The sequence below is a fragment of the Oryza brachyantha genome, chromosome 6 (genome assembly GCF_000231095.2).
Source record: "Oryza brachyantha chromosome 6, ObraRS2, whole genome shotgun sequence".
NCBI classification, from domain to species: domain Eukaryota; kingdom Viridiplantae; phylum Streptophyta; class Magnoliopsida; order Poales; family Poaceae; genus Oryza; species Oryza brachyantha.
In genome coordinates this window covers 13,457,207-13,480,074 of record NC_023168.2, presented here as the reverse complement: position 1 = coordinate 13,480,074, position 22,868 = coordinate 13,457,207, and the positions used below count along the sequence as shown (strand labels likewise).

General features: G+C 37.0%; 2 protein-coding genes across 4 annotated transcripts; both read right to left on the bottom strand.

Annotated features, from left to right (window-relative positions):
* Nucleotides 1-1,219: 1,219 nt before the first annotated feature.
* On the bottom strand, nt 1,220-9,318 carry LOC102699971 (putative E3 ubiquitin-protein ligase UBR7). 2 transcript variants are annotated; one of them, XM_015838865.2, is made up of 7 exons: nt 9,116-9,318; nt 8,830-8,988; nt 5,515-5,775; nt 4,343-4,981; nt 2,379-3,181; nt 2,037-2,300; nt 1,220-1,739 (listed from the first exon to the last, which is right to left on the bottom strand). In XM_015838865.2, exons 1-5 carry the CDS (start codon nt 9,209-9,211, stop codon nt 3,089-3,091), a joined length of 1,248 nt encoding a protein of 415 aa, XP_015694351.1. In that variant the 5' UTR covers nt 9,212-9,318; the 3' UTR covers nt 1,220-1,739; nt 2,037-2,300; nt 2,379-3,088. The 2 variants fall into 2 exon arrangements, with proteins under 2 accessions (XP_015694351.1, XP_006657016.1); XM_006656953.3 differs by lacking the exon at nt 1,220-1,739 and having other exon boundaries at nt 1,836-2,300.
* Nucleotides 9,319-13,142: 3,824 nt separating this feature from the next.
* LOC102711895 (spermine synthase-like) lies at nt 13,143-22,639 on the bottom strand. 2 transcript variants are annotated; one of them, XM_015838238.2, is made up of 12 exons: nt 22,434-22,639; nt 17,088-17,305; nt 16,930-16,974; nt 16,326-16,402; nt 16,110-16,232; nt 15,742-15,846; nt 15,582-15,654; nt 15,359-15,430; nt 14,821-15,016; nt 13,999-14,128; nt 13,780-13,854; nt 13,143-13,660 (listed from the first exon to the last, which is right to left on the bottom strand). In XM_015838238.2, the coding sequence occupies exons 2-12, from the start codon at nt 17,272-17,274 to the stop codon at nt 13,580-13,582; spliced, it is 1,164 nt and encodes a 387-aa protein (XP_015693724.1). In that variant the 5' UTR covers nt 17,275-17,305; nt 22,434-22,639; the 3' UTR covers nt 13,143-13,579. The 2 variants fall into 2 exon arrangements, with proteins under 2 accessions (XP_015693724.1, XP_006656137.1); XM_006656074.2 differs by lacking the exon at nt 22,434-22,639 and adding an exon at nt 18,141-18,214.
* Between the last annotated feature and the right edge of the window lie 229 nt (nt 22,640-22,868).

The window sequence follows — 22,868 nt, the reverse complement described above, 5'->3', positions numbered from 1 at the left end:
ATGGCCTATATTTATAGGCATTGTATAGGACTAGGGGCATAGTACTAGTTTTGGACTAGAACTAGTATATTTGAGACATAATCTAACAAAACTCCCCTTGAATCAAAATCCCTATAAATATGAGCTAGAATACAATGTCTCTAAAACCCAAAGGGTAGCTAAGCACCATGAACACCTAACTTAGTATGATTTATTGCACAAAACACACAAGCGAGGGTGCCAAAATATATAACGTTTTTTGTATAGTGTTTTCTGTGTATTAGCCAAAATATGCGAATGGACAAGCTCATTGCCTGGAACTGGAAGTTATATGTGTTGTCCAATGTCGTACTAGGGAATTGACACGTTAGCTGCTAATCAGAGGCATCAACCTTACGCAAATCCTTGAATCCACCAATATTTGGTGGACAGATTACTATTCGTACATTTGATACCTTAGAATTTTCTAATAATTTTTGGCACAATATCACTTGTGTTATCTGATTTAGTTTGTTTTGTGTCATGCTTGCAGGGCATGTTTTGTGATCCGGCACTTCTATGTTTCTAGGATGCAAACAATTTCTGCTATATTGCATTAGTTCTTATTCGACAAAAAAAAACTTTGTAGGCTAGGGTCTAGGTGTAAGGAAACGGGTGAACGAGTGCAATGCATCGGCGTCATTGATTTAGTGCACAAAACACACAAGTGAGGGTGCCACACTAATATCCATGATGCACCCATGCCATCCAAATAACACTTCAATTGTTGCTTAGCTAAATATATTGAGGTCGAGTTCATGGATGCCAGATATTCAGTCTTAGAACCAAGTGTTAAAATTAAACTAAGACAATAGTTAAGCAGTATAATGTCATAGCTTATTACTCCCTCTGTCCCAAAATACACCTACCTCATACAAAGGACAATAACTAGTATAATAAATCTGGATAGAACCTCTGTTTAGATTCGTGGTACTTAGTTTGTGTAGCTACATTTTGTAGCTGATGGAGTACGGACCTTGGATGAACTCTTTGGAAGATGGTTCAAGTGCACAAGTGTTTTAAGGTGAGATGACATGAGCATGCCATCTGGATGATGCAACCGTAGAACCTGTAGCAGCATTAGTTCAGCAGTCAGTGCAGGTCACACATCCTCTGCACTTTGTATTTGCATGCATCCAACTGCTCCTAGAATATACCAAGATTCTCAGGAAGGGAAGTCATCAAGCCAAGAACCAAACATATTCTTGAATCATGGACATGTTGCCACTTAAGGGAATTATATAGTACAGTAGCCACTAGCCACCCAGAGTGGTGTGCAGGGTTCATGCTGCCATTGAATGAGACAAAACGAGAAGATATCAGTATCAGCGCCATTGCAGCAGCAGGACAAGGCAAGAGGAGGTTTCGTTTTCAGGGAAGCACACATTTCTTCTCACATAGTCACATTCTCAATCATGCAACTGACATAAAAACCCAACAGCAATCTTCATGGATGTTCAGGAGCACTGTACTAGTGATAAGTGTGTTCACTGTGAAGCCTTGTCTCAGAATTTTAGTTTCAAGATATGTCACCTTGCATTGTCGATTCGGATAATCAATATTCGTTTGAATCCTTCCTTTGATACAGAGGCCGGAACTTCAGATTTTCTCCTAGTAGCTCAAAAGTACGATTCTTCTCAGAACATTTTCGCTTGATTTTTGGCCATTGTAGTAGCAGGAGTCATCCATGGTTGATGGAGTTTGGAGCAACTAAAAACTCACTATTCCACAGGATAGAAGGGAATATATTTCATCAGAGTTAAGACAAAGAAGCGATGGAGACAACAGACAAGCCACGGAGGCAGAGATGGATGGCCAATGTAAAGGCACAAAATAATGCGTCCAAAGTCAAATCAATCATGGAGAAAGAACACCATGCATATATAATAACCTGATGCTACGGTACAAGAATGTCTAAGAGCAACGACAATGCCAATGGTGATCATCTGTGAGTGATCATTATAATAGAGGATAAAATTTTAAGAGATGTAATGGTGATGATTTGTGAGTGATCTCACCAGTGTCAAGGCAAGGGGACCATCTTGGTTCTATCTGTCCCATTGGTCTCGTCCGATTTGCAACCCTAGCAGCTTGCTTGGCAGCTGCTGCCATGGACAAGAATGGCAGCTGGGGCATCGCCATCGCTGGCAAGAGTTGTTATGAACAGATTCGAGGTGCACCCAAATCGGATCCTATGGCATCATCACCAGGCCCGTATTTGGGCGTTCTCCCCGTTTTTCGCTGCTCAAATGTGACCATGTGTGAATTGTGATAGGATAGCCCTGCAAAGGGATGAGCATTCTAATAAAAAACACAGGTTAAAACAGGGACAAAGTCATGAATCAGTTTGGCCAAGCTACCTCCAAATCCATGCTAAAAATGCTTCTACACAACAGCAGTCGTTCAAAAAGATGCAGCCATTTCAAGTTTCTTCCCTTGCTGTAGATACAAGCATCAAGGGCACAGAATGCCCCAACTGGAATTTCATCTGGAGGAACAGTGCCCCGCTAAAGGTGCAATTCTTCGCTTGGCTCCTGGGCGAAAGAGAAATCCCAACAAAGCAAGAGGGTATAAACATTATTACTATCTGGGAGAATGAGTTTTCTTCCGCTCTAAACTATGCCCCCATTAGTGCTGTTTTCCTTTTTGTTTGCACTGCCTTCACAGGCAAAAACTTTGCTTCGATGAAACTTCAGATGGGGAGACTCTCCCCTCCGGTGACCTTTCAAAAAGAAAAATAGCACGGAATGCAGCATATGATTCAAAGTGCGGCACGAAGGATTACAAGGTTTTTGGGTAACCTGAGTTACCACATGGCTAAGTTTTGATACAGAGGAGCAAATATTTTTGTTCTGCTAAACTGGAGCATCTACCACAAGATGAGTTCAGAGCATTCCGCATTACTACCTCCGATAACTTACATTAGAGGTCCAGTAGAACCTAGGTAACAAGGCATCATAGCCATGACATAGTTAACCATAAACTAACGCCAGCACAGTGGCCAGAAAACTGCTCAATCGTCTGGCAGAGGGATATATTAGTCTCAAGCAGAGCCTGAAGCGGCTGAATTTCATGACAACCTCTGCTTTTTCTTCTTAGCAAGATTCTCAAAAACAGCTCGTATATCTTCAGATGTCACCGGTTTTGATGAATCAAAAGATTCCTGATTGAAGTGCCAAAGAGAGGGAAAGGACCAGTAAGGTGACATCAGATACATAATGCACACAAGCCGATGAAAAGTGGATAATACATGTATATAAAAATATGCAACTTATTGCTAATATCAAATATCTGGTTATCATGGGTAAGGATTAGTGTGGAAATGGATAGCATGCTCATTTCCTTTTAAAATTGATACTTAATCGCCAGTGAAGAGAACTTTTCTTAATAAAACTGGTAATATGCACACATCATAATTTTTAACTGGATAAACGCATGTTTGGGGTTCGGTACGGGGAATGCCTAATCCTCAAGTGAAGTTACTTATGTATGGAACTAGTGCATTATGATAAGCTACGAGGTGAACACATACACCTATGCATGTGTTCTACCAATTGTCTTTTATTGAAAAGTACTTCACTGGACTGGAAGTTCAGGATATATATGCTAACACGCGTTAGTGTGTCACATACAGAATAGATAGCAAAGGTTCTTTTATCCCACATTAGGTGGCGCAGCAACCATATAGGCTTAACTATTGAGATGTCTTAAGATGTAATCGGGGGAGTCCTCATGGTACTTTCTTTTCTTTCATTCATGTGATTGTGTTTTCAGCCAATTGCGGGATGGAGCAAAAATCAGATGCTTTCATTTGCTTGATTAATGAAATTTTCATCATCTGCAACATGTTTATCGGTTTACTACTTTAATGTTGCTTTAGTGATGTTGATCAGATTGTTATTTGAATAAAAAGCCAATTTTTTAAATGTATAATGCTTTCTATTTCTTATTTCCCATAATAACTTAGTGTCAGTTGTACATACAGTGCCTCGGCAGAGGCATAATTATTAACCATGTGCTAGGAATTTTAGGTGTATTGAACAAGAGCTTTTTTCTCATCCTTGAGGAGGTAACATGAGGTACCACTGTTTTCTATGTAAAATTTGATACCTTCTAGTATCTAAGGTACCAAGAGGTACCAAATTTTACATAGAAAACAGGGGTATCTCTTGGTACCACCTCAAGGATGGTAAAATTGCTCATTGAACAAACATTAAATTTTCCCCATGCACTCTGGTGATTGTGGGGTTAGTTTTAGGGACCAAACATATGCGAACTTCTATAGTACCAACTAAAAGTAGAGAATCAAATAAGAGAACTTTACCAGAAAAGACTGAAACTCATTCTTCATGTCATTGATGCCACTCAAAATCTCTATCTTCTGTACATGGTCAAGTGAATTAAGAAAGTTTTCTTCAGCTCCTTCCTGCTGCTCCAACTTCTTTTCCCTTTTCTGCTTAGCAACCTTCTCATATTCCTCAATAGAGTCTTCCTTATCTGTAAGATATGCAACACCTTGTTGTGCATATAGGTTGGTGCAATTTTCACATCTACACATAACCTCTCTCCAGCCTTTCGACATAAAAAAGGGCACATTTTTCTCTGAATCAGCTGATGGTGTATTTGTACTTATGTTCATTCCTAGTTTACATATTCCATCAGAACTACCATCCAAACAGGCCTTTTCTGGAGCTGCACTATCTGTTGGACAATTATCATTGTCAGATGTCTTTTCACCATTCAGATGATTTATAAGAACACCATTTTCACTCTTCTCAGTGTCACCATGGATTGAACCTCCTTTCATTGCAGCCGAATCGGTAGTCCCAGCTTTTGGTGCAGAGTTGTGCTTATTAGAGGCCCAAATAGTATCTGGATATAGTTTCAAGAAATAGCACTGAGGTGAGCATTTGGGGCATATGAAATCCTCATAGAGTGGCTCCCCTTCCTCATCTCGTGGTATCTACAAGGCAAGAAAAGCCATTACAAATTTACTATGTGCAAGAAAGTACATAAGAAATATGTTGAAGATGCCACACCTATATCATGTATATCTGAAGTTTTATGGCTTCACTAACCAAAAATAATGAGGTAAAAAGTAGGTATGTAGTTCACAGCAAAATGTGCTACATAAATATATATGTATGCTTAGGTGGTCAGAAAACGATGCTCAGTTTGAAGCACTATAATCGTCGCATGGGCTATTTTCTTCAAGAGAACAAAACTTATATGAACAAGGAAGCCAACACTAGAAGGCATTAATCATGCAATGCATTTGTTTCTAATTTCATCGAGCATGAAAGCTCAGAAGTCAGAACAGACCAGAAAATATACTATGCTTTCATAAATATAAACAATATGTTTGGTACTAGGATTCAAAATTACACTATGCAGATACAGATTGCACACCCATGCAAAACTGACTTGAGAATCAGAAAAAAGTAGCAGATAACAAATATGATCCAATTAAGGAGGGTTGTGGCAAGTAAAAGTAACCTCTTCGATGGAGTTAAGACCAATATGATCCTCATGAAACCAGTCCTCACAAATACAACATTGTATCATTTCATCTTGCTTTTCGGCTTCTGGATCAGGATAGGGCCTACCACATGTGCAATAGGAACCTTTGAAGTTATGGTTATAAGAATTCGCTGGATTCTCAGGATCTTTCTCAGGGCAAAGTTTGCAAACATGACTTCCAAACTTTGAGTTGCCACAGTCACAACGAAACTTTCGCTTTGTCCATAGTTCAACAACCTTTAGCAAAAGAAACAATCCAAGCATTAGTGTGCGCTAGCACAAACAAAAAAATAGCAGAAAATAGTAACTAGGTAAGTAACAAAGTACAGTGCTGCATTTCCTAATTTCCTGTGAGAATTCATATAGATCAGGATTCAATATTAAAACAAAAGGAAATAACTCCCTCCATTCCAAAATAAGCATTCTAGTATTCAAATTTTCTACCACAATATAAGTATGTCTGCACTGATTCCCATGAATTCAATCATTCCAATGATTCCAGAGTCAATCAAATGCTTAGAAAGGAAATCTAATTAATTCAAAATTCAAAATTTGATCACTGAAGTGACTAAGAAGGAATTTTTTGGCATCTTCTTAGAAAGGGAATCTAATTAATTCAAAATTCAAAATTTGATCACTGAAGTGACTAAGAAGGAATTTTTTGGCATCTTCTTAATCTATGCTAAAGAACCTATAAATGCTTATATTTTGGAATGGAGGTAGTATGTAATATCATTAACTACATCCACCATGCAATTTTGTAACATCTAATGCTGTGCCAATCATACTTATAATAATTAAGCTCCCAGATGCCAACAGATATATATTGCATCGTGTGGCTGCAGTCTACCAACAAATCACCAAGAACATCACGACTTTGTGGTCACACCACACAAATCTGATGTACTCAACTATTGAATAAAACATCATCAGTTAATAAATACATGTGCATAGTTTCACCACCAAAGCTAATGTTCCAATTTGGCAGGCATTAATAAAACAGAGTTGAGAAGTAGCAGTGAACATACAAGACACTATAGCCCAAGAGATATAATCAAGGTATCAAAACGGTTCGTTAAAAAAGGTTCAAAACAATATTAGACCATCAACAAAACTCAAGTTTCATCTTTCACTGTAAACAAACAATCTCTATACAAGTCTTAGGTAATCTAAAAAGATCATCAGTAAAAAATATTATCTAACAGTAAATTTGAAATATATTTATACACTCAGATCAAATCCTGCTAACAAATTTCAAGTGTCATATTAAAATGCAAATACCTGTACCGCAAAGCAAACATGCTTGTTTTAATTTCACAATACAACAGAAATATGGAATAGTTGGATAGTGAAATTTTATCCATTTGGTGACATTATGATTTGAGATTCAAATTACAACTGACATGAATGAGGAAATGTCTGGTGATTAAGTCTGGTAGTTATGTGTATTCATCTTTTCCTTTTTTATGCGTCACTTACATAATCTGAGGAGCATACAATTGTTTTTATAGGAAAAGGCAGATCAATTAATCAAGTGTCAGGATGATACAAAAAGACTTACCTCCTTACATATTAGGAATATCTAAAACAGTTCAGTAAATAAAAGAAACTATAGTAAATCAATCTAGAAAATTTTCTTGTCCTTACAGGCATGCTGAGATCCATAATGTAAACCATGTCTTCATCCTGCCATGCAGGATTTTTGTTGAGCAAGAGTAGCTGTTTATCATGAAAATTCATGCATAGGAACAACTTAGGAAACACCACATGTTCTAGGTTTTTACTGTTATCTCCAAATGATGTGGAGGCTTAGAGACAGACTAAGACAGAGTATGCTTGTACATGCCCTAATATGCAATTCAATTGATAACTTATCGCCATGCTGACTATCATTAGCTATTGTTGCTGCATTGCACCATGTTGCATGCCCCCCTCACAACCATGGCTCTTAAGCATCACCTAGGTGTCTGAGCATCGTAAGCAAAGGGTCACCACCCCCTAGCATTCTTGTTGACTTGTCAACTTGTTGCCTTATTTTCGTATTCCAATTGAAAGAGAAAGCATATGATTTAAGCCTTTAAACATAGAAAAGAAATCCATTTTTAGGGAATCAAAAGCACTGAATAACAGCTCAAAAGTTTCAACTGCACTGAAACAAATCAGTTTGACTACAAAAAGTATAAGAGCACAAAAATATATTATTCTAAAGCATCCCACACAGTACCAACACTGCACTTCAAATTGAATGGATAAACTCAATCGATCTAGTTTGACATATGGAACCAATAAATACTTAGCAAAAAAAAAAAAGGGATTGCATGCCAATCAAAAGTTCAAAACACTATTTCAATCGAATAAGGAACTTCATAGTATCTACCCTGTAAAAGATAGTAGGATACCCTTCATGGCTAGCTGCAATCTATTCTCGTTATTGATCAACCATCATAAAAAGAACAAACATATATCTGTATTAAAGTCATATCCTCAAAGCCCCGTTGGGGCACTGAATATTCAAATAGTTCTACCAGTCAGTATATTGAACCTTTTGTGTACTGTAAGTGTGTTAAGAACCTAATACTCATAGATACTGTAATTAGCATGATTCAACCTCATTGCAAAAAGAGTTACCATCACCTAGTCACAGCTACTTAATAAAGACGATGGCCACAGATAATTTGGCAGATGCTAAATGAAAGGCCTAACATTAGATGAATCACTTAGTAGCAATGTATGCACATCAATTTCAAAATGTGTTTCAACCTAGAACAAACGAATATGATCTACAAGCCGGCATTCTACATACAGCAGAAAAAAGTAAATCGCTCCCTGGAAATAGGTGTCACCCTGCAGTGGAAGATCACCCAGAGAAACAGCTTGCCATTAGACAATAACACTCATAATGAGCCACCGAAGACAGTGGGACACAAGTATTTTATGGATTGAAGAAATGAAGAATATGTGGTTGCTAACCAAGCATAATAAACTTAAACCATGAACAATCTAGAAAATTGCAGCCACAGCTTACTTCGTACTACAACATGGCGAACTACTTGTTCTACAGTCAGCGAAAGCCAATCCACAGTTACAGCACCATCTTAATCGCTCCATTAAGAAACTTGGATCAAACCCGCACCAAAAATAACCCATCATTTTCGTTGCGCTCATTTCTTACCCTCCCATACAAAATGAACATTTAATTCCAGTTGTAACTTGAACAAACAGACTAAAACCAAACGTGTAGGATGTCAACAAGGAAAATGGAACCGACCAGAGGGGGATCGATCACCTCACCTCATGGCCGTCGTGGCAGGCGAGGCTGCAGGCGGTGCAGACACCCCCGACGCCGGCGGGCACGCAGGTGAGGCAGGAGAAGACGGCCTGGCGCTTGAGGTACCCGCCGCCGTAGGTGCACTCCTTGCCGTCGTCCCCGCCCAGCACCAAGTCCGCCTCCTAGGGTTCGGGCCGGGCCCCAAGCAACCAGCCAGCCAGCAGCGTGAGCAAACCGCGGGAGTCACGAATCGAATCGAATGAAGAAAAAAATCAGCTAGGGTTTAGAGTGGGGGGAACGGGGTTTTACCAGCTCCTCGGCCTCGATCCCCTCGATGTACTCCCCGATGGTGATCGTCGGCTCCGCGTCGTCCTCGAAGGCGCCGGCGCTGCCTTCGGCGGCCATCGGCGGCGCGTCTAGGGTTAGGGTTTGGTGGCGCCGGGCCCGCGATCGGGAGGTGAGCTAGGTGACGCGAGCTGAGACGAGAGTGGAACGGACGGAGAGAGGAGGAGGAGGAGGAGGAGGAGGGGATTGATTAATGCGTCGCCGAGGCAAGCGTCTCCGCGAGGAAGGGGTTCAAGGTGGATGACATGTGGGCCATAGGAGGTGGGGCCGAGACGTCAGTAAGGGCCGCGCGGGTGCGCGTAGGTGAAATCTGTTCGGTTTTGGTTTCCCGCCACGCAGATTCCCATCGGACGGTATATCATCTCCTTCTCGTCTGGGCAGTGCTAACGCGCGCGCGCGATCGGCTTCCTTATAGTAACATCTATGTAACATGAATTTTTTTCTTGGGTAATCCTTTCACATAAATTGGTATCACAGAGATTAGATAGTGACCGACGGTGGCCCGCATCCTTAGATAGCCGTAGAGCTAGAGCAAAACAAGGGGTGCATGACTTACTTTTTCTATAGTTGTATATACAGTTCTATAATCAAAATGCACTAAATAAATAGGTATCCGTCGGCTATAAATATTACTTCTTCAAATGATGACAATATAAAAAGTGCATAATTTTCAACATGCATGAAGACGGAAGAAATTCGTAGGATGCAACAATTATGTTTGTTTAATTAATATTAGGAGAAAGAAATTATATGTTTAGATGTTCTCTCTCTATCCTTCAGAAAAATACGAAGGATGTAATATATGGATGATCTGCTGTAGTACAAAGACATATGAATGATGAAACCATTTTAGATGATTATCGAAATAAAGATATAAATACCCAAATTTAGAGGAGCTATTGAGAATGCTCTTAAGCTGCCACGGCCGGTTAATATGGTTCTCCCTCCACTGTACTAAATAAAAGTTTTGTAACCCATCCGTTGAGGCGTTGATCATAGAGCTAGGCCCCATTCGCTCCCCCTATTACTAACCCATATTTTCTCTTTTCCACGCGCATGCTTTTCGAATTACTAAACGGTGTTTTTTGCGAAAAATTTCTATAGAAAAGTTGTTTTAAAAAATCATATTAATCTATTTTTTTAATTTTATAACTAATAATTAATTAATTATATACTAATCTATTATTATGTTTTCCGTGTTGGATAAGTTAACTAACATTGAACGCGGCCCTAGAGGTGCTCTGTTTGAATCCTAGCAAACTCATGTTCAATTCATTTTTTCTTTTAGCTGGCAATACAGTTTTGATTTTCTATTTTGTGTTTCCATATGCTGTACAAATCTACAATCATGTATTTTTCTTTTACCTTCTAGTGCAGTTTTGGTTGATTTATTTTTTATCTTTTATATCCAATATAAATCTATCTACAATCAGTAAAGTGATACACGATTTATCTTTATTTTTTAAAAAAAAATCAAGTAGAAATATAATTAACAAAAAAATTGGAATCACATTAGCATTAGGATTTTGTTTCTACTTTTTTTTAAAAAAATAAAGCAAGCAAATGTTTCAACTGAATAGGACAGGAAATTCACATCTGATTTAGATTTCGATCTGAACCCAACACGACCACCACTCGTCAACGTTTACTGTAATAGATAAATTAAAAATTGAAATTGAAAGGTTCTTATTAGTCATCACTGTGCACTACTTAAAATCAAATATTTCTATCCAATTAAAAAATCAACAGATAACCCATCTTATTTAATTTGTTTGTGGTGTTGACCATAAATTACTATTTTCAATTATAAACAAACTTCCCGATGCATCCCAGATGCCTCCCAAATCAATTGTATAATGACCATAATTTACTGTTCGTGACTCAATGCGTAATTTATACTAATTGTTAACATTTATTCTAATTTACATAATTAAAAATTAACTTAAACTGGTGTAAATTTTTCCTAATATATGCATACATACATGCACACCACAAAGCCAATTAATTTATCAGGTAAATACGTTTATATGGGTGTAAAAACTATTTTTACCGGAAAAGATTGCTACGTAAACCAAATATTTTTATGTTATTCCAATTAGGGCTGCCACTTGGAGCAATAACAAGGAATACAAGAAAGAATACGTGTAAGAAGGAATCAAGTTCAGAGCAAATCTGTGAGTTAGACCACATATAGTGTATTGCAGCTACAGTGGGTATTGATCAGACCATGCGATGCGATATGTATCTCTGCTGCTCAAAAGTTGAGCGGTTCTTTCTTTTCCCTCTCTAAGTAAATCAAGTACTGTTTTCTTCTCTCTATTGGCCAGTACAGTCTATTATTAATTATACGTACCAAAAAGAACAGAACTGTTTACGGCATCTCTCACCGGACCTTGGGCTTTATTAGCATCGTAGGCCCAAGATTGCTTGTATCTTCTATTAGCACTGTTTACGTCGTCTCTAGTGTTAGGGCAAGGTCTATTTGACACACAGCTACATAGACAGCTTGTACAATGACTTATCTATTTATTTTCTACCAAACATTTAATTTATTTTTTAACACATAAATCAAGGTAATCAATAGTACCAGCGAATAGACGAGACGCAGCGTACAACAGTGCTAGCGGTGTCGGTTTGGTATAGGAGCACGCACCACTGCCGTCTCTTCGCGAAGAGACGCTGTGATCGTCTGTTAGATAAGAGGGTTCTTTTTTGTAAATTTTATAACATATAGATAATTTAAAGATAGGCATGGTACATAGACCTACATGTTCGAGTTACAGAACCTCGCCCGCGAATTTTATATATTGCTCTTTGTTTTCGTTGTTGCTTGTTCTCTTGTTGCTCGTAGGAATTGATCCTTGTCATCACAGGTCAACCTCGTTATTGGCATGGTTAATAACATCTCGGAAGCGTGGTTTAGCGATTGCAGTGTTCCAGTCATGTGAGGTTGGTAGCTGAACCGTCAAAGTCTTGCCACCACAAATTGAATTATAAGTTTCATTGAAATATCAGGCCAAATAGACGCATAAAAATGATAAATTTATGAGAAATTAGTGCTCTTCGATTTTTTTAGATTTTTTTACAGCTAAAATATAATGAATATAAAGTTGATACTTTACATATAAATTTACATGTACATTTTTTTTAAAAAAAATTTTGTTGATATTTGTTAGTTCATATGCATGGAGTATGCACCTGAAGCTTATGCGCATGGCAATTTCATATGTATTACTACATTCAATCATACATATTTGATATTTTAAACAACTGATTAAACTTCTAAAACTTGAACATCCGTATAATTTTTCAAACACTTAATTTGAAAAAATATGGTATAAATATATTTGCCTTGCAAATATTGTCATAATCTCATGAACTTATTGTATTTTACAAGATTATTTTATTTACAGTAATGATAATAATTTAAATGATTTTGCCGATTTTTCCCCAAATATCATGGTATACCTTAGAGAATGCAATACTGTGGATGAACTATACTTTTTTATGGGCTTTGTAATAGTGTACACTGTGTATTTCATGCTGCAAAAGCAAGGATCTTTTATGTCCAGTATCAGAAAAAATGAGCAGAAAAAAATACTAGGCACGTTAAATGGAATGCAAAGTAATCCAAACAGTTTTTTCATGCAAAGCAGATGTTACATGCTGGTTAATAAAGTCTTTGTTAGAGTGATTAATTAGGCTCCAAATTTCTGTCACCACCTCTGTGGCCACTGAATATTGAAATTCAATGGCCAGGGAGTTGTCTTTTAACCTCCGGTCGGCTAAAAAACTTTTTGGTTTATGGTGCCAAATCTCTGCTAGACTGGTTAATCTTAGCCCTAACAAGGTTCTAGATACCAATGGTAATCAATAATATTAGCTCTTCTCAAGAAAAAAAAAAAGGCATTGTTTTTTCAAGGAATACGTAGGTAAGTTTATTGTGAGATGTATAACATCAAAGATTTCGAAAGAAACATTTTGGTGCCACTTGTTCTAAACTCGATTCCCCAACATAAATTCCGAGTTCAATCAAATGGAAGCAGAGACATGCCAAAAGCATAATATCTAGTAAAAATACAGATAAGTGAGAGCTCCAGATGTAAAATCCATGTGATTCACTCCTTAATTCCACATCCATAAAACCAAAGCCTATAATTCAAACCACCCATCAGTACTGTGATCACAGCAATACATTTGCACAACAGACAACACGGCAGCAGTGCTCACAGACCAGGGAAAAAACATTGTTGTTGTGGACATCTCATCTGTTCCCTCTTTTATTCAATCAGGCATAGCATACCATACTTAAGCCAGAGTTACATTACATAATGCATCAACATATTATATATGCCAAAGTCCAATACTTCATGCCATTACTGTCGCAAAGGGCTTCAAACATGGATGCTGCATATGGTTTGGTTGAATCTAGGAAGCAGCCGGAATGGCGCTATTCGGCACTATTTTCATCTTCATTGGTTTCGCAACTTGCTTGGTTTCTGATTTATCCTGTTAAGGCATGAAAATAGTGTTTCAGTGAGCATTTATGTTACAACAATCTGAAAATAGTATTGCAGACAGAAAAGAAATAGCAAGAGTTAGGAATGCAGCAGTTGAAAACAACCTACCTTTTCAGTGCAAGTAATATGTGATTCCAGTTCTCTCCTTGCAAATGTTGGCAGAACAAAAGCAGCCCGATGAACCTATTAAATAAGCAGATTCATCTGTGACTAACTATTAAATTGGAAATCTTGCACTAGGGTGGAAATAGGAAATATTTTTGAAGGCAATAAACAGGAATAATAGCTTATGAAAGCAAATAACAGAATTAGATAAAGTCAATAAACCTCTGAATTGTAAAATCTCATTTCCCTTCCAGCTTCCATAGCTCCTTCCAGCTTCTCGATTGGATTGACAGGAGAAAGGAAGTTCACTGCTGGACCTTCCTTCGCACATAGCAAAAACCCAATGACACCACTGCAAATCCAAAATTAGTTTTATGATTAGCTTACAGCACATGGATAAAATACAATTCCATGAACAGCTACAGAACATTAATAAAATATTTTTCACACTGAAACTTCGCTTCACCAAAAGTTCTAATTGACCATTGTATATATGCACCCCTCTGACAACAGATTACTTTGGCATGCTGTAGGCAGATCGAAATCATTGGCACAAATTGGATTGATCAAAAAGAGTATACCAGAAGAGTCTTGCAATATAAATGGACATTCTATGACCAATTTATAGATTAAGTGGCAGTGGCATATATAAGTCGTTTTCAACAATGTGGACACCAAATTTTACAGGTTCAGCTCTTCTATGTATGTATATGCATTCAAAATCCAAGTAATTGCTCAAATTCTAGGATATTTTTTCTACATTATTATGGTACTGTCTTTGAAGCAGGATATAGATAAATGTGAGAAAAAATAAACTCTACTACATGAATATAAGAATCTTCTAAAATCATTATGAGAAATAAAATATTGCGTACAACAAGTCTAACCCTGTTGGCAAAACTCGCTACTTCCCAAGACTTTCATGTTTTGAGTTTTTAGCAGAATGTGCACAAATTATTGATGGCTAAAACATGCATACCTTATACGCTGAATATAACAAAAGATACATGGAAACTATTAATCAAGAAGGATATAGTAGAGAACCTAGGATAGGTAGGAACGCTTGCCCAGGCATAATGCACAGCACCCTTGAGTGTCTCGTGGCAGATAGAAAGCATATCTTGGATTAGATGTGTGTGCAGCCACATACTCTCAGCTTGATTGCATAGAACACCACCAGGCTTTAGAGCTCTAGCAATTGTCTGAAAGAAGGGCTTCTCCACAAGCTCCTGAGCTGGCCCTGAAATGTGAGGAATCTCATGAAGTACAAAAACAAAAGGAGCATGCATTGAGACCCAACGCATTAAAATTAATTTCATAAATCCATATAAGAGGGCAACAAATGCAAGTTACTTCCCTTCGTATAAAAAATGTAAGGTGGTGCCCACTATGCCTTACATTTTTATATGGAGGGAGTAATAATGAAAGTAGAACTGTGCACTGAACTATCAAATAAAATGAAAAGAACTCAACAGGAAATTAATATGTAACCCTGTGGATATAAAATTTGAAAAGGGATAAAGATACTCTTAACGCAGATGAATGATTTCAAAAAAATGATTCAGTAATAGCAAGAGCTCACCAATTGGATCCGATGAATCAACAATAATAGCATCATATTTCCCTTCAGGGGCATTTCTCAGGAAATCCACAGCTGCAAAACAAAAGCAGGTCTCTTATGGAAATTTTAAACTCAAAGCTATCATAAAGAATACACAAACCATTTATTTCAAACTAAACAAAAGATTACACAAGGTATCATGATAATATAAAACACAGCCCAAGGCACAAACTTCTAGACATACCATCACCAACATGAAGTTGAACACGGGGATCTTTGAATCCAATAGATAATTGTGGGAAGAAATCTTTACAGACCTACATAGGTTGAGCTCATAAATCATTAGGAAAAAAGTCTATATGGACCATTCTAACTTAATGCATAGGTAAAATGATGCCTCTTACATCAATAACTAACTGATCTATTTCACATATATCGATGGTCTCCACTGAAGCATGTCTGGCTATTTCTCGTAGCACACCACCATCACCACCTCCAACAACCAAAACCTGCATCAAGGTAGCCAAGAATACATAAGAATGTATGGACAACCCAATATATCACTGAAAAGAAAGTCCCCACTGTGGAACAAGCACAACACCTTCCAGTTAAATTCAATCACTTGTCAATCCAATAAAAAATTTCTTAGGTAATAGGGAATCAACACGGTACAGGAACAAACAAACAAACATTCTATACCCACAAATTAGAAAAATCATTTCATAATTTTAAGATTAGCAAACATATGCAATGGCCAAGATCAGAAGCATACACTTTTTGGGGATGGAATTGAGCATAGTGGAAGGTGAGTAACCATTTCCTGGTATGCACATTCATCCTTTTCAGTTAGCTGCACAATACCATCAAGCACCAGAACATTCCCATAGGTTGAAGACTGCATATATAAACAGGTACGATATATGAAACATGGTTCAACAAACTTAGTAACATGGTTCGTACAAAGCTAGCCTAGCAGGTGAAGAATGACCTCAAAAACTAAGACTTCTTGGTATGGTGATTTCCCCTGGAACAAAATATTCTCAACTTTCAGAGAATGAGCCTCTCCTGTTAATTTATAGAAACAAACTTCAGTAAAGATCTTGACAAGCGCAAAGAGATAGAATAGTCCACCATATGTTCTTGTAAAGATGAGAGGACCTTAATAAACAATACCTGTATTACAAACAGAACTTTCCTTTCCTAATAAAAAAATTGATGAACAAAGTGATGTATATCACCCAAAATATCAAAGTCACAGTCAATTCAAATTTAGGATATTATATACACTGGTCAAAACCTAATGTTAATGATCTTAAGTGTGGCAAATTGTAATTTTTTTTGTAACTGACAGGTAATAGGCTACAACTCAGGCTTAAATTTATAAAACAGAGACTACAGTCACAACACACTACAGAAGCATTTCAGAGTTCTATTTAACCAGGCTAAACTTGCCATTAATAAATAGGTTATCAGGCCTCAGATTCAAACAATTGGTCATACATCAGTACAAATATTGTTCCGTAAAAACCATGGTGAATTTGGGTTAGGACCGGTCATCATGGAAAGGGATTGGGAAAGAATAAGAAAAATACCAGGCCACATTGGGTTGTTGAAGTACTGCACTTTGCTTGTTTTACCTGCAAATACAGCGTCTTCATCAACTTGGTTTCAGATACCAGAATCTATACAACAAAATACAAACACTCCCATGTTTACAGATCTAACAGAAATGCAGTCAATTGTGATGTACCGAAGCGCGAGCGGGGTTCTGTGAACCACCCTGACACCACCGTGGCATGGCACTTGGCCTCAGACTCCGCCGCAGCGGTCTTCGCCTTGACACAGCAAGGAGGCAGCGGCTTGTTGGAAGCATCATCCCCACTCCCCCTTGTTTGCGCTGCCGCCGCGGAACCATCTTTTGCGCCTCCACCCTCCATTAGTCCTGTTCCCCTTTGGAGTTCCCAGCCTCTGGACAAAAGGAAAAAGGGGGAAACAAAATATTCAGGTAACAGACATGAACAACTCCAATGAGCAAGCAGCCCAAAGCACCAACTTAACTACTGCTAATTAAATGTTAACAATGGCATTCAAGATTTCAAATAGACAGTAGTGTCATGCTCAGCCAAACATCTATGATGGTACAACGGAATAAAAAGATAAATTAAATATGCTGAATGAATGATTTCACTATCTCAACATAGGATTTAGCTGAACAGAAAATGCCAGCACTGCTAACTCCTGCTTGTGGGCAGTCAATCTTCAAGTCCTACCCAAAGTATTGCAAGAACAACTTTAACTAGACTCACCAGTATTTTTTTTTTCAATGTACTGTAATTTTAACTGCTATCTAGTACTACAGTAATCAAATAAAAGAAAGTTATTATCAGTCCATCAAGAGACATGAAAAATTCAATAACGTCGATTAAAAAAAGAATTAAATTCATCAAACCCACATCTACCCCCAGAAGGTTAAACCAGTTCTAAAGAAATAAACTACTGCTACGAAGAATCCCAACTCCCCCAATAACCCCCCCCCCCCCCCCCCCCAACGAAAAAAACCCAAAATTTCACCAAACCCGACCGATAAAATGTTGCAACCGCTAGTTACAAAACAAGAGAAGGTCGCGATTATCACACTAATCTGCCCCCCAAAAGGAACAAAGTTCAACAAGGAAAAAATAAAAGAAAATTCCCCCAAAAAATAAATAAATAAACAAACACCGTGTGCGAGCAGGTAGGATATCCAAGAAACGAAGCATATCATCATTCATGCGTCGGTCGAGATTTCAGGGTCGCCTCTAACCTCGTCGGAATCGCACGCAGCACGCGAACAGCAGCAGCAGCAGCGAGAACAACCGCTCGAAGCTCCGTGCCACGCTAGCTACCAGCAGAAGACGACGGAGGAGGAGGCCAATAAATAGTGGAATAGCAGTACAGCCAGTACTGCTCCACGCAGATCTTACATAAAAACCCTTCTAACAACCAATAATTAGGGCCTTTTCGTTTTAAAGTAATTTTACAGGTTCTCTGAAATTCCTATAAAATTCCAATGAAACGAAGAGGTCCTTTTGGTGTGTTGCGGCTGCAGCTTCCTTTAAGGATCTGTTTAGTTCCCAAAAATTTTTCCCCAAAAACATCACGTCAAATCTTTGGACATCTAAATAGAGTATGAATATAGATGAAAGAAAAAACTAATTGGACTGTGAGAAATCGTGAGATGAATCTTCTGAGCCTAGTTAATCTAGCCATAAGTGCTACCGTAACCAACATGCTCTAATGACGGATTAATTAGTCTCAAAAGATTCGTCTCGTGGTTTCTAGACGAGCCATGAAATTCGTTTTTTATTTATGTCCAAAAACCCCTTTCCACATCCGGTCAAACATCTAATGTGACACCAAAAGTTTTTATTTCTTCAACTAAACACCCTCTAAGATGACGCCGACAGTAACGCGAGGCAATTTTGGAAAATCACGGGGGGTTGGTAGTAAAGAAACGAGTAGATTTCACACTACCACCTATTATTATTATTATTATTATCCAAGTTGTATAAAAGTACAGAATTTTTTTAGCACGTGTTATAACCCAAAGTGTGTGATCATAAAGTTTTGTTGAAGAACACGTTTTGACTATTTATTTAGATCCACCGTTACTATGAATTCTAATATTACATAAAAAGCTCTCAAGTTTTTTGATCCATCGTATAAGTTAGAGGCATCTAAGTATAAGTATTTTACTTTGCCATGGTGTGGCTCTATAAAACTTTTGTACAATAATATCCGCATATGTGCCACGTGGTAAAACTTATACGGTTTTGTTCAACCTACGTCATAATATCCGTGGTTCTGTGAAATTCCCTATAAAGAAAGTATACTACCCGAACTTAGGATATCACCTCGAATTATTAAAAAATTGCATCGTCTCGGTAAAGTCCTCGTGAGTTTGCAAAATAGTTCTCTAGCGGTAACCCGGTTATCTAGCGGTAACCCGGTTATCGTGAAAATCACGGTTCATACTTCAAAAATTCAAATTGTGCAACGTAAAATTCGAACTCTGTACACTGAACATGTGGTAAGTTGCCGTATGTTGAAGTTGAAAATAAATAATTATGAAAAAAATATAAAACATTGTAAAAACCATATAAAATTATGCAAAATTCAAGAAAGTAGTTGATAACTTTAGAGAAATAATGTATTATTACACGAATTTGTTTACATATAGTGCCTTTTTTAAGTAGAAATAATGTCCAACCCAAGTTTTTTTAAAAGATTCTTTTCTAATTTTGGTGGAGTCTTAGAATATGAAGTAAACTTTGTTATTTTCACAAACATTGCTCACGGACTGTAATAGGAACCAACTACTACCGGTAGGATTTTCATTTTTACGATTTAAATTTGGATAAAATTTATCAAACAAAATCATGTGGATACCATTACCGTCTCTAGCGGTAGTGCAGTTACCATGCGGATTTGCAAACCCTGGTCCTTGCTTGAAAGTACACTATAGTACTCCATGCTCCCTTCATCCAACAAAATGAATTTCTAAAATCCCAATGCAAGCTTAGTTGAAAGGGAAAAAACCCCCCAAAATATCCTATATTAATGTAAAAATAGCATTCATTGGTGTGTAGCTAGGGATAGTAATGAGATAAAATTTCTCAATTTGTAAATCAGTGTTAGATAAGTAGAAGTTAGTTTATTTTGAAACAAAATTTTAAATTTTAGAAGTTGATTTATTTCTGAAGAGAGTATATGATTAATGGGGTTTCATGCATAACTTGTGCCGAGATTGTTTCATAAAAATGAATTTGATAACTATATACTCTTAAACTATTATTATAAATGTATTTCATATATAATAAATTTTGTAAATAGAAACTATGTGTTCCTAATACAACTTATTCAATTTTAGATTTCTGTTGAAGTAGTGTGTAATTTTTATGCCTAATACTAACTCCGTTTCATAATGTAAGATGTTTGGCTTTTTTAATTGCAACGTTTGACCATTTGTCTTATTAAAAAATTTAGTACAAATATAAAAAATGATAAGCCGTGCTTAAAGTTTATTTGATAATAAAGTAAGTCACGAGTAAAAGAAATGATATTTTCATAATTTTTTGAATAAGACAAATGGTTAAATATTACAAGAAAAAAAGTCAAACATCTTATGACACGGAAGGAGTATTTTTTAGATAAACCAAATATAAATTTTTAGAAAGTAAAATATTAGCATTTTTTGGAGATGCTCTAAGGACGGTTTTGTTTGCCAACCACGCTTTACCACTCTAGGCTAACATAAATTATCACATTTGTTTAAACTGAGGTTACCAAGTCCTAAGTCACACCATGATAACTCTAAGAAATTCTTGCTATATTTTCCGAGTCATTGACGTGTGGGATTTAATTTAATGGAAAAAGGAATCTTGCCACAATTATGGCCACAACAAAACAGTTGCCAATTTAATCAATGTTCAATAGTATAGCCAACTACTAACTCCAATTCATTTATAATCAATCTAATGGTCAATGCATACAATAGTTAGCTACAAAACATCAATACATGGCCCCATATGTCATGCACACATTTTGTTTTGGAGCCCATGTGCAGCTGACTACAAATTAATAGCTCACCTCTCTTCTCTCTTGTCTCTTTAAAATATGCTTATAGTTAGCTTATAGCCTACTATTTTACATGCTCTATGGTTAGTCATAGCAAACTGTGGTAAAATATGACTAGCAAGTAGCAACTAAATACATTCTAAGTTTTAAATCTTCTACGCCATTTCTTCAAACTTCCACACTTTTTTTTTTTGCAAAAACAATCCATCGTACCGTTCGTCCATTTAAAAACTTTGATGTCGGGATCGTTCTACTAGAAATATCATATTTGTTACTTGACAAATCCTGTCACAGAAATCACACTGAGAAGCACTTGATTAGATCGTTCTCAACCATTATAGATAGGCCCGAAGATGATCTAAATAAATCGCTCTCTTTTTAATGATTAATAAAATTATTTGTATGCCTTCATCGTTTCGCTTTATCATATAAAAGTGAAACGACTTATTTACAAATAAAAAAATAATTTATAAATAAAACTTTTACATTAGTGTTATTAGCAACATAAAAGCTAATACTAACAAATAAACTACAATGAGAATACCCTAAAAAAATCAACTTTAACTTCAAATTTAAATTTTAAAATTTAAATTTTCATAAGTATATGTGAGAAGATGAGACCTTAGCTTCCAGTATTAATGTAGTTATATTTTTAATATCTTCTGATAATATTTTTCACGGAAACTCTCTTACTAATATAATCAACAGATTATGCATGCAATGGACCCGACATTCCAACATTAATAAGATGTTTGACCCAAATAGGAGCACAATTATCTGTAAAAAAAGGTACGTTAGATCGAATATTATATGAAGCAAACTCTAACCCACCCCTTCTTACGGAAAAAGTCCAGATTCTCACCTGCACGAATTTATATTTGTAGCATCCAGAGAATAAACTATAAATCAGACGCTACAAATCAATTTTTCCTATAATCTCTCCATCTTTGATATATTCTCATCAGCTAGGACCTCAACGTATATTTCTTGCTCCCCAAATAGACTCTTACACCCATTTAAAACACACTAATTTCAACGAAAATCGTTTAGTCAGAAAGGCATTTTAAAAGTAAGAAAGGCAGCCTTAATTGAGAGAAAGCAATAGAAAAAAAACACACGAATAAGATATATTGTGAAGTGGAAAACTAAGAAATTTAAAACTTATGCATGGAAAATCTAGGAACGACGAGATGCGCAGAGCCACAAATGAAGCAAAGGAAAACTCCCTTTGGCTCACACTGGATGTTCTTTTTTTTTTCCATGAGAATGGAAGATTTCCAAACTTCCCAAAGGAATTCAACATCTTCCCTCTTAGGTTTATGGGGGAAATTAAAATTCCAAAGAAATTTAAACACCCAAAATTCCTTCAAAAACATCTTTGTTAATTCCAACCATGCTGCAGATAAAAAGGATAGATGTAGCCAAGCGGATCAAGATTGCAGCTACTAACAAGGAAAGATTTCATGCTTTTCTAGCTCACCTGAGCACGAACGGCGAGGCAGAGGACGACGGCTGGCTGGCCGGCGCCGGTGCTGCTGGCTCGCCGGCGAGCCGAGGAGGAGTTGCTTAAATACAAGTGCTTTTTTTTTTTCTATGTGATGGTTTCTGTTCTGCTGTGGCTACTAATTAATACTCTTTTTTCTCAAAAAGCAAATATTCGTCTCCTGCTTTTTGCTGATTATATTCGTGGTGGATGCATGGCTAGCTTTATAATTCATAATGTACAAGGTAGGTGACCGATCATGCATCTCGCTTATCTGGCAGTCTATCTGCTAGGACAATCCACGGACGAAAACAAATAATGGAACCGGCATACAATCATATAATGGCTTAATTGCACTCGTGTGATATATAGCTGAGGGAATTAATTAATATTATATGTGTTTTACATTAAGATATATATTCTAGTATTTCG

What these genes read in the sequence shown, in the direction of transcription:
- LOC102699971 (XM_015838865.2), bottom strand. Translation starts at nt 9,211, where the DNA reads ATGGCCGCCGAAGGCAGCGCCGGCGCCTTCGAGGACGACGCGGAGCCG. An exon ending in GGATCGAGGCCGAGGAGCTG is followed by an intron (nt 8,989 to 9,115) that starts GTAAAACCCCGT and finishes CCCGAACCCTAG; the next exon opens with GAGGCGGACTTGGTGCTGGG. An exon ending in GTCTTAACTCCATCGAAGAG is followed by an intron (nt 4,982 to 5,514) that starts GTTACTTTTACT and finishes CTTGCCTTGTAG; the next exon opens with ATACCACGAGATGAGGAAGG.
- LOC102711895 (XM_015838238.2), bottom strand. Translation starts at nt 17,274, where the DNA reads ATGGAGGGTGGAGGCGCAAAAGATGGTTCCGCGGCGGCAGCGCAAACA. An exon ending in TCAACTTCATGTTGGTGATG is followed by an intron (nt 15,431 to 15,581) that starts GTATGTCTAGAA and finishes TTTGTTTTGCAG; the next exon opens with CTGTGGATTTCCTGAGAAAT. An exon ending in AGCGTTCCTACCTATCCTAG is followed by an intron (nt 14,129 to 14,820) that starts GTTCTCTACTAT and finishes TTGGATTTGCAG; the next exon opens with TGGTGTCATTGGGTTTTTGC.